We start from the raw sequence: 14,867 nt of genomic DNA on the forward strand, positions 1-14,867 counted from the left end.
ATAAAGAAGGGTAAAATGGGTAAAATAAAAGATTAAAAGCTTTTTAGCACAATAAGGTGGTATTAGTAATTAAGAAAACTTTGGGGGGATTATTGTAGATTCGTTTTTATCTAGGGGGTTTCTAGTAGTTTTCCCTCAATCTAATGGGCCACCACTATTAGGGCTGCAAACAAGCCAAGCCACGCCGAACTTTGGGGTGTTCGGGCTCGGCTCGCTTAGTTTGAGCATCGGCTCGTGTTCGGATCGTCTTCGTGACAAGCTTAATACTATCGGCTCGAAATCGGCTTGCCAAAATTCAACCAAGCTCAAGCCTGGCTCGGCTTGGCTCTTTTAGTAAACAAACGAGCCCGAGTCGAGCCGACTCGAGCTTCGTTGGGGTCGGGTTCGGCTCGTTTAATAAACACATTCCAAGAGCATGATATCAAGCAAATACCATTAAGAAATATATATATATATATATATATATATATATATATATATATATATATCGACACACATATGAGAAAACGATTTCTACACACAAGTGTAGATAAGTTATCTACACACTAGCTTAGAATACACTGGAGGGCATATTGTTTGGGTGACCCAAACCATTCATTTGATGGGCCCTCACATAGATAGTGTGTCTGCAAAAAATCAGCTCCATAGGATCATCCCAACCCTACGATTTGTGGAGGTAAAATGGACGTTTATAAACCTTCACAAATTTGTCCATTTATAAACCTTCACAAATCTGTCCATTTTAAGCTAGTGTGTAGATAACTTATTTAACTTATCTACACCGTTTTCTCACACACACACACACACACACACACACACACACACACACACACATATATATATATATGAGGAAAGTGTCTCTAGTCTCTCCCCTAGATAAGCTTATCTACTCCTCCCTTTAAAAAAACACAGTGGGCCCACGCTGTTTGGATGATCCAAAGCATTCATTTGATAGGTTCTACCATAGATAAGGTGTGCCCAAAAAATCAGCACCAAAGGGTCATTCTAGAACTTCGTTTAGTGGTGCCTTGTGGTACCCAGAATGGACACATATAAACGTCCACGTTTATATGCGTCCATTTTGGACACGGTGTGCCCAACAAAACGAAGTTTTAGGATGACCCTTTGGTGCTGATTTTTTGGGCACACCCTATCTATGTTAGGACCTATCAAATGAATGCTTTGGATCATCCAAACAGCGTGGGCCCACTGTGTTTTTTTAAAGGGAGGAGTAGATAAGCTTATCTAGGGGAGAGACTAGAGACACTTTCCTCTCTCTCTCTCTCTCTCTCTATATATATATATATATATATATAGAGAGAGAGAGAGAGAGAGAGAGAGAGAAAACGGTTCCTACACACATGTGTAGATAAGTTATCTACACACTAGCTTAAAATACAGTGGGGGCCACATTATTTGGGTGATCCAAACCATTCATTTTTAAGGCCCTCTCATAGATAGGCTGTCCACAAAAAAATCAGATCCATAGGATCATCCTAACCATTCGAACGTTGGAGGCAAAAAATGAACTAATTTGTGAAGGTTTAAAGACATCAATTTTACCTCCACAAATCGTAGGGTTGGGATGATCCTATGGATCTGATTTTTTGTAGACACCCTATCTATGTGAGTGCCTTTAAAATGGATGGCTTGGATCACCCAAACAATGTGGGCCCCCACTGTATTTTAAGCTAGTGTGTAAATAACTTCTTTACACATGTGTGTAGAAACCGTTTTCTCATATATATATATATATATATATATATGAGAAAACGGTTTCTAGACATATGTGTAGAGAGTTCTCTACACACTAGCTTAAAATACAGTGGAGGCCCATATATATATATATATATATATATATACATATATATATATATATATATATATATATATATATATATATATATCTACTACTATAAGCTGGGATGAAAAGAAGAGAGTTTTTTGATTTTTTTGAAAATTATATGAGAATTACACATCACATTTTTTGACTTTTTTTAACAAATGCACCCATTCAACTCACATATTTTCAATCCTACCCCTCCTTTATGCTTTTAACAAAGGCACCCATTAAAGCCATATAATTTCAATCTTACCCCCCTCCTTTATGGTTTTTTAATAAAAATCTACAGGGTGATCTTGACCATCCGATTTAAGAGGAATTATGGAAACATCTATAGATTGGAGGGCTAGGATCAGCCTATGAAAATGATTTTGGGGGCACAACCTATTTGTGTTGTGTTCCATCACATGGACGGTTTGGATCAACCTATGATGTGGTCCGTACAGTTCTTTGTCGGCCCGTGCATCGCACGGGTTTTTTACTAGTATACTATATAGCAGAAGAGAAAAGAAGAGAATTTTTTGAATTTTTTGAAAATTCTATGAGAATTACACATCACTTTTTTTGACTTTTTTCAACAAATGCACCCATTCAACTCACATATTTTCAATCCTACCCTCTCCTTTATGCTTTTTAACAAAGGCACCCATTAAAGCCACATAATTTCAATCTTACCCCCCTCCGTTATGTTTTTTTTATAAAAAATCTATAGGGTGATCTTAACCATTCGATTTAAGAGGAAGTATGGAAACCTCTATAGATTGGAGAGCTAGGATCAGCCTATAGAAATTATTTTTGGGCCACAACATATTTATGTTGTGTTCCATCACATGGACGGTTTGGATCAACCTATGCCGTAGTCCATACAGTTTTTTGTCTGCCCGTGCATAGCATGGGGTTTTTTACTAATATATATATATATATATATATATATATATATATATATATATATATATATAGAGAGAGAGAGAGAGAGAGAGAGAGAGAACGGTTTCTACACACGTGTAGATAAGCTATCTACACACTAGCTTAAAATACAGTGGAGATAACTTATCTACACACTATACATTGGAGGGCATATTGCTTGGGTGATCCAAACCATTCATTTGATTGGCCCTCACATAGATAGGGTGTCCACAAAAAATCAGCTCCATAGGATCATCCTAACGCTTTGAACTGTGGAGGAAAAAAATTGATAGATTTGTGAAGGTTTATAAACGTCTATTTTACCTTCACAAATCGTAGGGTTGGGATGATCCTATGGAGCTGATTTTTTGTCGACACCCTATCTATGTGAGGGCCAATCAAATGAATGGTTTGGATCACCTAAACAATGATATCTCCACTGTATTTTAAGCTAGTGTGTAGATAACTTATCTACACTTTGTGTAGAAACCGTTTTCTCATATATATATATATATACATATATATATATACATATATATATATACATATATATATATATATATATATATATATATCTATCTAATCTAATATAATAAGGAGGGAGGGGGGGGGTTTACTGTTCACATCTCTGATGTGGCACCCCTCCTCTTCCTCCCTCACGTCTATGTTAGCGAAATGCCTAATATGCCCTCACATTCCCACGCCTCTGAGTTTGAAATACCCCCCCGGTCCTCAAACCTTTACACGTCAGCATTACTCTTTTACCATTAACCCCTCTGCTGCTATCTAACATCTATATCGGCAAGAAATTATTTGAGGGTAAAATCGTAATCTACATACGAAAAGTAGCGACAGAGGGTTCCAGTCTATGACAATTACGGAAAAAAACTACCAAGAAGAGGTAAAGACATATGAGAATGACGAAAGAACTACTTTGTATTACTCATGCAGGACACTTCCAAAATATTGACAGATTCCGAGCACCTGAAGAGGAACAACAATTATGGAAACCTCTATCGATTGGAGGGCTAGGATCAGCCTATATCGATTGAAGGGCTAGGATCAACCTATGGAAATGATTTTACGGGCACAACAGATTGATGTTGTGTTCCATCACATGGATGGTTGGGATAAACCTATAACCCTCTATAGATCGGAGGGCTCGGATCAACCTATGAAAATTATTTTTGGGGCACAACCTAAAAAAAAAAATCATAGAAAAAGTTGGGTTTCACTGGGGTCAGTTGCCCAAACCCTCAACCCGAACCCAACCCCGAACTCAACCCGGATTGGGAAAACTCAACCCTAACCCCGACCCGAACTCAACCCTGCTTGACCCTTTTTTTGGGGTGAACCCGTCGAGTTCGCCCAAACCGAGTTGCACCCTAAAAAACACCCTTAAAAGTAGATACATATTTAGAATTAGTTCTTTGTTTTCTTGATTTTTAGGAGCTCTGCATGCTCCCCTCAGCCCCCACCCTCTCAAGTCTCTTCATCCTAACCCATCTCTCATAACTGACCCAACAAATAGTCCATGGAATATTTTTTCATGGTGGCCAAACATGGCTAAAAGTCAATTTAAAGAAAAGAGGAATAAAATGTATTAGAAATACAAGAAAAGGAGGTCATAATATCATTTTCCAATTCCACGCATCCAAAACCAAAAGAAAGATGTTCTGACGCGGGTTGGGTTCAACCCGAACCCGATGGGTTTGAACCCGAATTTGGGTTGGGTCAGGTTAAGCTTTTTCGCAAATTAGGTTGGTTGGGTTCGGAAAAATCAACCCGAATTGGAAATCGGGTCGGGTTGGGCTGTCAGGCAACCCGACCCTACCCGAAACCCGAATTTAGGTTCCATCTGAAGAAGTTCTGTATATGTGTTTTTCTTTTTCAACATTGAAATTGTCTCCACAGTCCACAATGGACAGGTTGGATAATCCTATGGTGCGGGCCATACCGCACTTTAATAAAGTGAGGATTATGATCATCAAAATATAGTAGTGCGGATAACATTTCCCTCTCTTAATTGTTACTCCCTGTTTGGTTTGGATTTTCAGAACGAATTGAGTTAAAAACTGATTATTGGTGACTCACTATTGGTTTTCAAAATCCTAAACAACCCGACTTCAGTTGAGGTGGTCAACAATTGCTACCATATCAAATCGACCTAACCCAACCCGAATTGGAATTGGGCTGGGTCCAATTCCGGTTGGGTTGGGTTGAGAAAATTGCAAATCGGGTTGGGTCGGGTTGACCGCAGTCGCTTTGGAAATTGGGTTGGGTCGGGTTGACACCCAAGTTGCACCCTTAACAATCACGAAAAAACTACTTTTCCATATTCACTATGTGCGGGTCAAATTACGGAAAGTTTGATATGACGAATGCAGGACACCTGTAAATATATTTACGATTTCTGGGCACTTTAAGAGAAACAACAATTATGGAAACCTATATAGATTGGAGGGCTAGGATCAGCCTATGGAAATGATTTTTGGGGCGCAACCTATTTATGTTGTGTTCCATCATATGGACGGTTTGGATCAACCTATGATGTGGTATGTACAGTTCTATGAGAATTACACATCACTTTTTTTGACTTTTTTAAACAAAGGCACCCATTCAACCCACATATTTCCAATCCTGCCCCCCTCCTTTATGCTTTTTAACAAAGGCACCCATTAAAGCCACATAATTTCAATCCTACCCACTTCTTTATGCTTTTTTAATTATGGAAACCTCTATAGATTAGAGGGCTAGGATCAGCCTATGGAAATGATTTTATGGGCACAACCTATAGGTGTTGTGTTCCATCACATGGACTGTTTGGATCAACTTATGAGATAGAAAATAGCAGGCGAAATAAGCATCTCTCGTGAAACGCGGCCCAAGATTTTCCCTCGATTTTCTCCCGAGATTTTTTGTTTTCATTAATTTTTACCCATCGAAAATTTAAAAAACACTGTTCTGTCCCCGATTTCCCACGCGCCAAGCTGCTTGAGAGGCATCTCGACCTCTCTGTGCGCCTCTCTCTCTCACTATCTGTAACCTGGTCTTCAAAATCTCTCTTTTTTTGTAAAATTAAAACCCCATAAGAGGTCTCTCTGGAATTCACAGACGTCTCTTTCTCTCCTCTTCTGATTTTGTAGTTTGATTCTGCACTTTCCAGTTCTTCTAAGGTTTCCACGGTTAGTTTTTTCATCATCTTCCCTGTATGTGTGAGGTAAAACCCTTATGATCTATTATCTTTGTTCTTCTATTTTGGGTTTTCTCCCCTATTGTATGCTATTTTCCTGGTTTGGGGTTTTCTCCTTTTATCTTATATGAATTTCTTAGGGTTTGCAATGTAATTTTCTAAATCTGTTTAAGAACCAGTTGGGATAATCTGTGATTCTCTTTTTTCTTTTTATATATATATTTTTTACTTTGGTTTGGGGTTTGGGTTTCTTTTCTTTTTCATTTTTCAGCAGTGCGGTTTGCCCAGTCCAACCAAACCCTCATCCCATTTGTATTCAAATCCAAGCCGTCCTCTTTTTTTTTTTTTGCCAAGTTGGTCTTCTATAGGCAACCCAAATGCATTTCCCTTGCCTTTCTTTTTCTTTTATTCATTTATTTTTATTCGATTTTAGCTGGTCTCTCTTTAGATTTACATTCCCTTTTTTCTTCTTATTCTTTTGGCCATTGATTACGGGAATCAGTGACTTGGGCTGGATTTACAGAGATTTCTGCAACATGAAAGGTGATTTTACAATTTCTAATCTTAACTCCTGCGAAATCTATCTCAAGGATTGGTTTAGGGCTCTCTTCGTTCATCGGCTGGGGAGTTCTCAAGTTTCATTTATTTCCGTACTTCAACTACATTATTTCCATTCTTCAGCTGGATTATGTTTTATGTTTTTAACGACTAATTATGGGTCATTACATCCTGACTGTAGGGGTTGTCAAGCCCAGGATGAGGAGTAAGATATCGCACAATAAAGGTATGCTTATTCTTTCTTGAATACATGTACTGTATAATTGTGTTTTTTGGGCTTTTCAGGCTTATAGTTACTGCATTTTATTTTTTTGGGAAAATGACCAAAAAAAAGGGCTTTGATATGACAATCACCTGTCAAGGGGGGAGACTTGGAAATGACCAATCCAGAGTGATGGTGACTGGTTTGGGTAGGTTTAGGACAAAACTACCCTTAAAGTCATTCAAGTGTGTTTTACAGTATTTACTCTCTCTCTCTCTCTCTCTCTCTCTCTCTCTCTCGCCGGCCCTCTCTCTCTCGATGTTCCTCTCTCGCCGGGTCTCACTCGCTCTCGCTGGCCATCTCTCTCTGTCGTCGGCACCCTCTCTGGTGTGATTCTCTCCGACCTCTCTCTCGCGACCCTCTCTCTCTCTGTCGTCGGCATCCTCTCTCTTTCCCTCTCTCCGGCCCTCTGTCTCTCTGGCAGCCTCTGATTCTGAGAGGACCTCCTTTTCACAGGTTGGTACTCTCTCCCTCTTAGTTGTATTTTGATATTTTAAGTTAGGGTTTTGAGAAAATTAGTTTAGGAACAAAAAAATTAGGGGTTTTGAGAAAATCAGTTTATGAACAAAAAATTAGGAGTTTTGAAAAAATCAGTTTAGACTCAAACAAATAAGTTAGAGTTGGTACTCTCTCTCTCTCTCAGTTGGGAAAATCAGAGAGAAAGAGAGTAATCAAACCCCTAATTGAAACCCGTAATTTTTTTTAGAAATCTAAGGTTTAAAGCCCTAAAGTTTGCTTTAAACCTCTAATTTTTGTAGAAAACCTATGGTTTAAAACCCTAAAGTTTGGTTTAAACCCCTAATTTTTTTAGAAAACCTATGGTTTAAACCCTTAAAGTTTGGTTTAAACCCCTAATTTTTTTAGAAAACCTATGGTTTAAACCCCTAAAGATTGGTTTAAACCCCTAATTTTCCCATAATTTGTCAGAAATTATGGTTTTTAACCCCTAAAGTTTGGTTTAAACCAATAATTTGTTAGAAATCATTGGTTTAAAGTTGAGAAAATCAATTTAGAAAAACCCTATATTTCAAAAAATCAGCAACTAAACCCCTACTTTTTTAATAAATCTAGGGTTTAAACCAATAATTTCTCTCAAATTATTGGTTTAAACCTCTAAAGTTTGGTTTAAGCCATTGGTTTAAACCCCTCTCTCACACTGTCACTCTCTCCCTCTCAGTTTTAAGGTAGGGTTTTGAGAAAATCCGTTTAGAATTTTTCCTATATTTTCCCAAATCAGTTGACTGAACCCTATAGTTGGAAAAATCAGCAACTGAACCCCTAATTTTTGTATAAATCTATGGTTTAAACCAATAATTTCTCACAAACTATTTGTTTAAACCTCTAAAGTTTGGTTTAAACCAATAATTTGATAGAAATCATTGATTTAAACTCCATATGTCAGAAATTATTAGTTTAAATACCTAAATCTTGAACAATTAATGGTTTAAACCAATAATTTGTGAGAAAGCATTGGTTTAAACCCTTAATAATTCAAAATTAGTTGGTTTAAACCCTTAATTGTTGTAAAATGTATGGTTTAAACGTATAAGTTCTCACAGATTAGTGGTTTAAATCATTAAATGTTGAAAATCAATGGTTTAAACCAATTATTTGTGAGAAATCATTGGTTTAAACCCCTACTATTTCCGAAATTAGCTCCTAAATTTTGAAAAATAATAGTTTAAACCAATATTTTGGTAGAAATCAGTGTTTATAACCCCTAATTTTTTTAAAATATATGCTTTAAACCTATAGTTTCTCAAAAATTATTGGTTTAAACCTGTATGTTTTGAAAAATCTATAGTTTCTATATGGTTGGCATCACAGTTAAGAAGAATGTTGGGTTTTCATCCCTAATGGATCAAAAGGGTAAAATTCTGGTTGTTAAAGAATTTTGGTAGACAACTTTGTTAATTTTTTTCCTGAAATTCTGTCTGAACAGGTCCAAATCTAATTAATTGGATTGTATTCCATCTTTTCCACATAGTGATCATCTCGTGAAACCATGGTAATGCCTCCGGTTATTCTTTTAAGCCTTGTTTTCCATCTTTTCCATATAGTGAAAATGTTGTATATATCTGATAATTCTTTGTTTTGCAGGCGTCTTATGCTACGTCGAGATGCTGCCCCTCCAAGTTTCACGACTTCTTCAAGTCTCTGAAGTTGAGGAAATCGCATACCGATATGCGAGAGAGAAGCCCATTTGGGGCCTTGCTTAATCTTGAAGGTGTCAAATTGCACAAGGCAATATTGACCGTCCTCGTGCGATCCTAGATACCCAAGTTGAGGGCATTTAAAATAGGTGGCATATCAGTCCCCTTTGAGGTCAGGGATTTAGCATTGGCATTGAGCCTAAACCTTATAGGAGATAGAATACGGATAAACTGGCATTCGACAGAGGAGGTCGAAGGTTGGAGGTTTGCCCGTGCTTGGGTGAGATTTGGTGAGATTGCAGATGTTATCAGGGCAGAGTCCAGATCGGATGAGATTGCATCGGTCCAGGCGACAGTGAGACATGTGTTGCTGCTCCTGTGCTGCTCTGTGCTTTTTGCCCGGGCTGACCCTATGGATCACAGGATGAAATCCTGCCTCTTCCCCTACTTAGGAGCAGAGACCGTGGGAAGAGTTGCTTGGGCATACTCCGTCTACGACTTCCTGGTAGAGTCATTGGATGCATATTCCAAAAACGAGAAGATGGGATATATCACCGGATGCACGATTGTGCTACAGGTAAAGAGTACATATATTATATACATGATTAGTCTTTTGTAAGTTTGGTTATTTGTTCTCTAAATACTGTTTGTCTTCATTCCAGGTGTGGCTATTCGAGCATACTACCTTCTGGGCACCTTCTACTCGTTTCCAGTCGGTCTCCACTCACGTTGACGCCCAGTTCTCTACCCTTTATCAGTACCTCTCCGGTGGTCCGTCGAGTCAGCACCCAGGCAGTTCCTCTTCTTATCCACCACCACCTCCTCCAGAGCAGTAGATGGATGCAGTTATTTGCTGATGGCTCTCTTTTTTTGCTCCGACTCCTTTGCTATATTCGGAGTCTCTTTGTGGATGTTTTGGGCTATATTAGCTTTATATTCGGAGTCTCTTTATAGATGGATGCAGTTATTTGCAAATGGCATGAAAGTTTTCTTTTCAGCATCTAAAATGAAACCTGTGTTGCAAACTTCATTCATTGAGAGAAATATAGAGAGAGTAAACAATTTTCTTACGCGCAAATCCAACGCCAGAGCTGTTATATAATCAACCATTTTTTGGGTACAAATTAAAGCCTGTACATTATAGGGTATAAAATAGTAAAATTTCTCATTGTTGCATATCTACACATAATGCTAGGCCATTCCCATATAACTTCATAATCTTCAGATGAATCCTCACTGGTTGAATTGCTCAATGGTTGATTGCTCCCTAGTCCAGAAGTTTTGGAGCCGCGTCTAGTTGACGACCCCAAACTTCTTGAAGAAATCTAACATTGAAACTGTATTGGGTACAAAAACAGGTCACCTACATGGAAAATTCAACACGCCAGCAAGTTGTTTAAATGTTTCATCTCATTTTATGCATTGTCTTGAGAAAAATTCACCTTCTAATGATTCAAAAGAAAACTAAAATTACATACTAGGAGGCAGGCAGGATAGACCTCGAAACTGTTTCTATCAACGAAATCCAAGTCCCTTCAATTCAAATGATCCCAAAAATACAAAAAAAGAATCATACTTAAAAGAACGGAGGCAGGCGGGATAGGCCGGGCTTGCAATAAAATTACCAAGAATAGTTTAAAGCTGGCACGGATTGTATCGAGGATCATAATATAAGAGAAAACACAAGTCAAAAAATTACATACCGGTTTTCCATTGGTGCGGAAGGCCCGATTGGGACCGTGTTTGGCTGAGGAATTACGATGGGCGGATTCTTGCACGATCTCTTATAATGTCCAAGTTGACCGCAAGTACCGCACTTATGGTGCACCCCTCTTTGCATCCCTCTCTCCGTTCTCACTTTTTTCTGTCGGCTTGGCTGTCGTCTTGATTTTGGCGGTAATACCAACGGCAAAGGATGGGTAGGCTCCGGCCATTGCGATCGGTCTAACGTGGGATAAATTACTCCATCATAAGTCCTCCGATACGTATCGGCATGATACCATTCCTCGCAGTAACTGTATGGGTCTCGTTGGTCCAGTCCCATGGCTGCTATCGCATGGGAGCACATCATTCCCATCGTTTGGAACAAACGACACGTACATGTTTTCTTTTCTAAGTCCACCTCATCAATGTGGTACTTGGACTTGACCTCATATACGGTCCAACCACACTGGTGCGCCATATAACCACCTGCTAGAATACGTTCATCGGCCAACCAGTCTTCCGTGTTTGGGGTCAAACGAGCCGTCCACTTGCTACCTGCCTTCTGACGGTACTTAAAGAAGTCAGATAGTCTCCATCTTGTCTGTTCGACAAGTGCTACAACAGGCAGCTCCCTTGCGCCCTTTAAAAGTGCATTAAAGCTCTCAGCTGCGTTAGTTGTCAGCACGTTATATCTAAAACCTTCAAAATACGCACTGGCCCAATTTCGTTTAGGAATCTCCGATATCCATTTCTCTGCGCTTTTACTCATGCTTTTAATACTCTCCATTGCATCCTTAAAAGCACCCTCCCTTAGGGAATATCCAACATTCATAAAACGTTTCCAAAGATCTTCACTCTTAAATTTTTCATGGAAGTTGGCACTAAGGTGGTGGATGCAATAGAAATGGTGCGACCCTGGCAGAGCTTCCGCTACGGCTCTAGGCAACCTCTTCATCCGGTCGGACCCAATCATGATGACATCTCGTCCAGCCGAAATAAAATTATGACAGAACAAATGCAGGAACCATACCCAGCTATCATACGTCTCGGCCTCGACTACTGCAAGTGCCAGCGGGAATAACCCATTGTTGCCATCTATCACAGTTGCGGCTAGTGGCCATGGGATGATCGTTCCCTTTCATTGTGCTTGAGCATGTGTGCTGAGGGATAAATGTTTTTACCTTAATCTGTATAAGTGGTCCCTCTGATACGCCATGGGCAAGTATGATCATTGCATCTAACGCCGTACTTTGTGGGATTTGTCTCTTGTGGGACAAACACAAACCGATGCCGGATTGCATACTTTTTGACTTTCTTCTGAAAGACTTTAAGATTTGGGAACATTGCCCCGACCGTGAAATCCTCAGGTCCCACGATCACATTTACTTCATCACCCCCTACAATCATTTCATCTGCTTCCATCGGCTGCCTTATATTGGTATTTCCCAAAGCATCGCCTAGATAATTAGTAGGTTCATCTTCCTCCTCGTCACTCATCTCATCATCGTCACCAAAGTCCTCTTCATCATCACTGAAGTCCTCTTCATCATCACCTAAGTCCTCTTCATCGTCGTTATTACTGCCATCATTCGGTCGAACCAAATCATTAGCATGAATATCACCTCCAAAATCCATACACAAGTCCGAATCGTTTCTGCCTGGTTGGGTTTTCTCAAACTCGGTCTTAGTCGCGTCGGTCTCATTCAAAGTGGGATCTTCGAAATCCTGATTCAAGTCCACTTCATACCTGCAGATCGATGGCCAATTAAAGATAAAGTAATTGATTTAGAAATGAAACGAAGGAATATTAATCGCACCCAACAATTGTTAAATACTATAATTTACCGATATATGGTATGAATACCGCCAAGCGTTCTTTTCTCTTTTCGAGCAACGGCCGTTAGACTCGGTGATGCAGGAAGCACGGGGACAGTAATAATATTCGGCCTCGAAGCCTCTTCAAATGATGAAGGAATCGTAGGGTCCGGAGAATTATTTCCTCCGAATCTGAACTCTTTAGTTACATATAGGCTCGAAGTGTTAATGACCGTAGTATCAAAGAGCATCATTACCAGATCAAGGTCGTCGTCATCTCGAATATCATATAAGATGATTTGAGATGGGTCAAAAACATATCGACACTTTACAGATAGAGAAACCTCACTTCAATTGGTCCCAATTTTGCTATGAATTAGATTGTCAAAATCTCTATATTTTGTTCCCCGACCCACAATAAGAGGCAACTTCTTCCCGCCGACGTATTCAAATGATACCGCATCCTTTGGAATGCCGTCGACGTGTAAGACAAAAGAAGCCATTCGTTCCTTTCTCCTGTAAAGACAAAATTAAACACTGATTAGAAGTTGTTTAAAGCAATTTAAATGTGCTAAAAATGGAAAGAGATGAGAATGGAAAGGGAACTACATACATTTCCATGGAAGGGAGGTTAGTATTGGTGCAATGTAATGGAATGATGATTTTGAGTGAACCAATCGAATGATGGTTTATGCCCCTACAAAGGAAGCAATGGAATGGTGGTTTAAACCAGTGATTTTTTAACAATTACCAGCTTTCTCAACTGATTTCTCAAACTTCAGTGTTTAAAACAACTAATTTCTCACAAATTATTGGTTTAAACCATTGTTTTTTCTAAACTTTTGGGATTTAAACCGATAATGTGTCACAAATTATAGTTTTAAACCATTGATTTCTCGAAAATTAGAGGTTATCTCAGCTGGTTCCAGAAATATTATATCTTTAAACATATAATTTCTGACAAATTATTGGTTTAAACCATTGACCTTTCAAAGTTTAAGGGTTCTCTCAATTGATTTCCTAAATACTAAGGGTTTGAACGAATGATTTCTTAACAATTATTGGTTTAAACCATTGATTTTCAAAACTTTATGGATTTAAACCAATAATTTCTGAGAAACTATTGGTTTAAACCATTGATCTTTGAAAAATTACAACTGATTTTAAATATATTACGAGTTTTAAACAATGATTTCTCACAAATATTGGTTTAAACCATTGTTTTTCAAAACTTGGGTGTTTAAACCATTAATGTGTGAGAAATTATTGATTTAAACCATTGATATTTGAAAAATTAGGGATTTTCTCAACTGAGTTTTACAATATTAGGGGTTTAAACCAATGATATCTCACAAATTATTGGTTTAAACCATTGATTTTTTGAACTTTAGGAGTTTAAACCAATAATGTGTGAGAAATCATTTGTATAAACCATTGATCTTTAACAAATTATTTCTTCAAACCATTTATTTCTCAAACTTTAGGGGTTTAAACCAATAATGGGTTAGAAACTATAGGTTTTAAACCATTGATTTTGTAAAAATTAGAGGTTTTCTTAAGTGGTTTCAGAAATATTAGGGGTTTACACCAATTATTTCTCCCAATTTAGGGTTTCAACCAATAATGTATGTGAACTTATAAGTTTAAACCATTGATTTGTGAAAATGTAGGTCTTTATCAACAGATTTACCAAATACTTGGGGTTTAAACCAATAATTTGTTATCAATTATTGGTCTAAACCATTAATTGTTTAAAAATTAGGGGTTTTCTCAACAGATTTTGGGTTTTAAAGCAGATATTTCACCCAAGTATTGGTTTAAACCATTAATTGTTCAAAACTTAGTGGTTTAAATCAATAACTTGTGACAAACTGTAGGTTTAAACCATTGATTTTTCATAAATTAGGAATTTTCCAACTGATTTTCTAAAAAATTGTGGTTTAAACCATGCAGATTATGGGTTTAAAAAAATAATTTCTGAGAAACTAAACCATTGATATTTGAAATATTACAACTGATTTTCGATATATTACTGGTTTTAAAAAATAATTTCTCACAAATATTGGTTTAAATCATTTTTTTCAAAACTTAGGGGTTTAAACCATTAATGTTTAAGAAATTATTGATTTAAACCATTGATCTTTGAAAAATTAGGTGTTTTCTCAACTGATTTTTAAAATATTAGGGGTTTAAACCAATGATATCTCACAAATGATTGGTTTAAACTATTGATTTTTAAACTTTAGGGGTTTAAACCAATAATGTGTGAGAAATTATTTGTATATACCATTGATTGATCTTTAAAAGATTAGGGGTTTTCTTAACTGATTTGTTATATAGGTTTTACCCAATGAATTCTAAAACATTATTGCTTCAAACCATTTATTTCTCAAACTTTAGGGGTTTAAACCAATAATGGGTTAGAAACTATAG

General features: G+C 37.7%; 1 protein-coding gene and 1 long non-coding RNA gene across 3 annotated transcripts in view; one reads left to right on the forward strand and one right to left on the reverse strand.

The window, feature by feature from the left end:
* Positions 1–9,985, forward strand: part of LOC143887145 (uncharacterized) — a 46,654-nt gene extending 36,669 nt beyond the window's left edge. The window contains exons 2-5 of one of the 2 annotated variants that reach the window (XR_013254079.1): positions 6,682–6,726; positions 8,705–8,770; positions 8,863–9,492; positions 9,578–9,985. This is a non-coding gene — a long non-coding RNA (uncharacterized LOC143887145). Of the gene's footprint in view, positions 1–6,681; positions 6,727–6,805; positions 7,219–8,704; positions 8,771–8,862; positions 9,493–9,577 lie in introns of those variants that run through there. The other variant, XR_013254080.1, reaches the window with a different exon arrangement.
* A 197-nt stretch (positions 9,986–10,182) lies between these two features.
* On the reverse strand, positions 10,183–11,592 carry LOC143888683 (uncharacterized). The gene is made up of 3 exons (XM_077393113.1): positions 10,619–11,592; positions 10,394–10,448; positions 10,183–10,278 (listed from the first exon to the last, which is right to left on the reverse strand). The coding sequence occupies exons 1-3, from the start codon at positions 11,590–11,592 to the stop codon at positions 10,183–10,185; spliced, it is 1,125 nt and encodes a 374-aa protein (XP_077249228.1).
* Positions 11,593–14,867: the final 3,275 nt, after the last annotated feature.

The sequence above is a fragment of the Tasmannia lanceolata genome, unplaced genomic scaffold (assembly GCF_043159265.1).
Source record: "Tasmannia lanceolata isolate RefF3 unplaced genomic scaffold, GAP_Taslan_0.1 ptg000012l, whole genome shotgun sequence".
Lineage (NCBI taxonomy): Eukaryota > Viridiplantae > Streptophyta > Magnoliopsida > Canellales > Winteraceae > Tasmannia > Tasmannia lanceolata.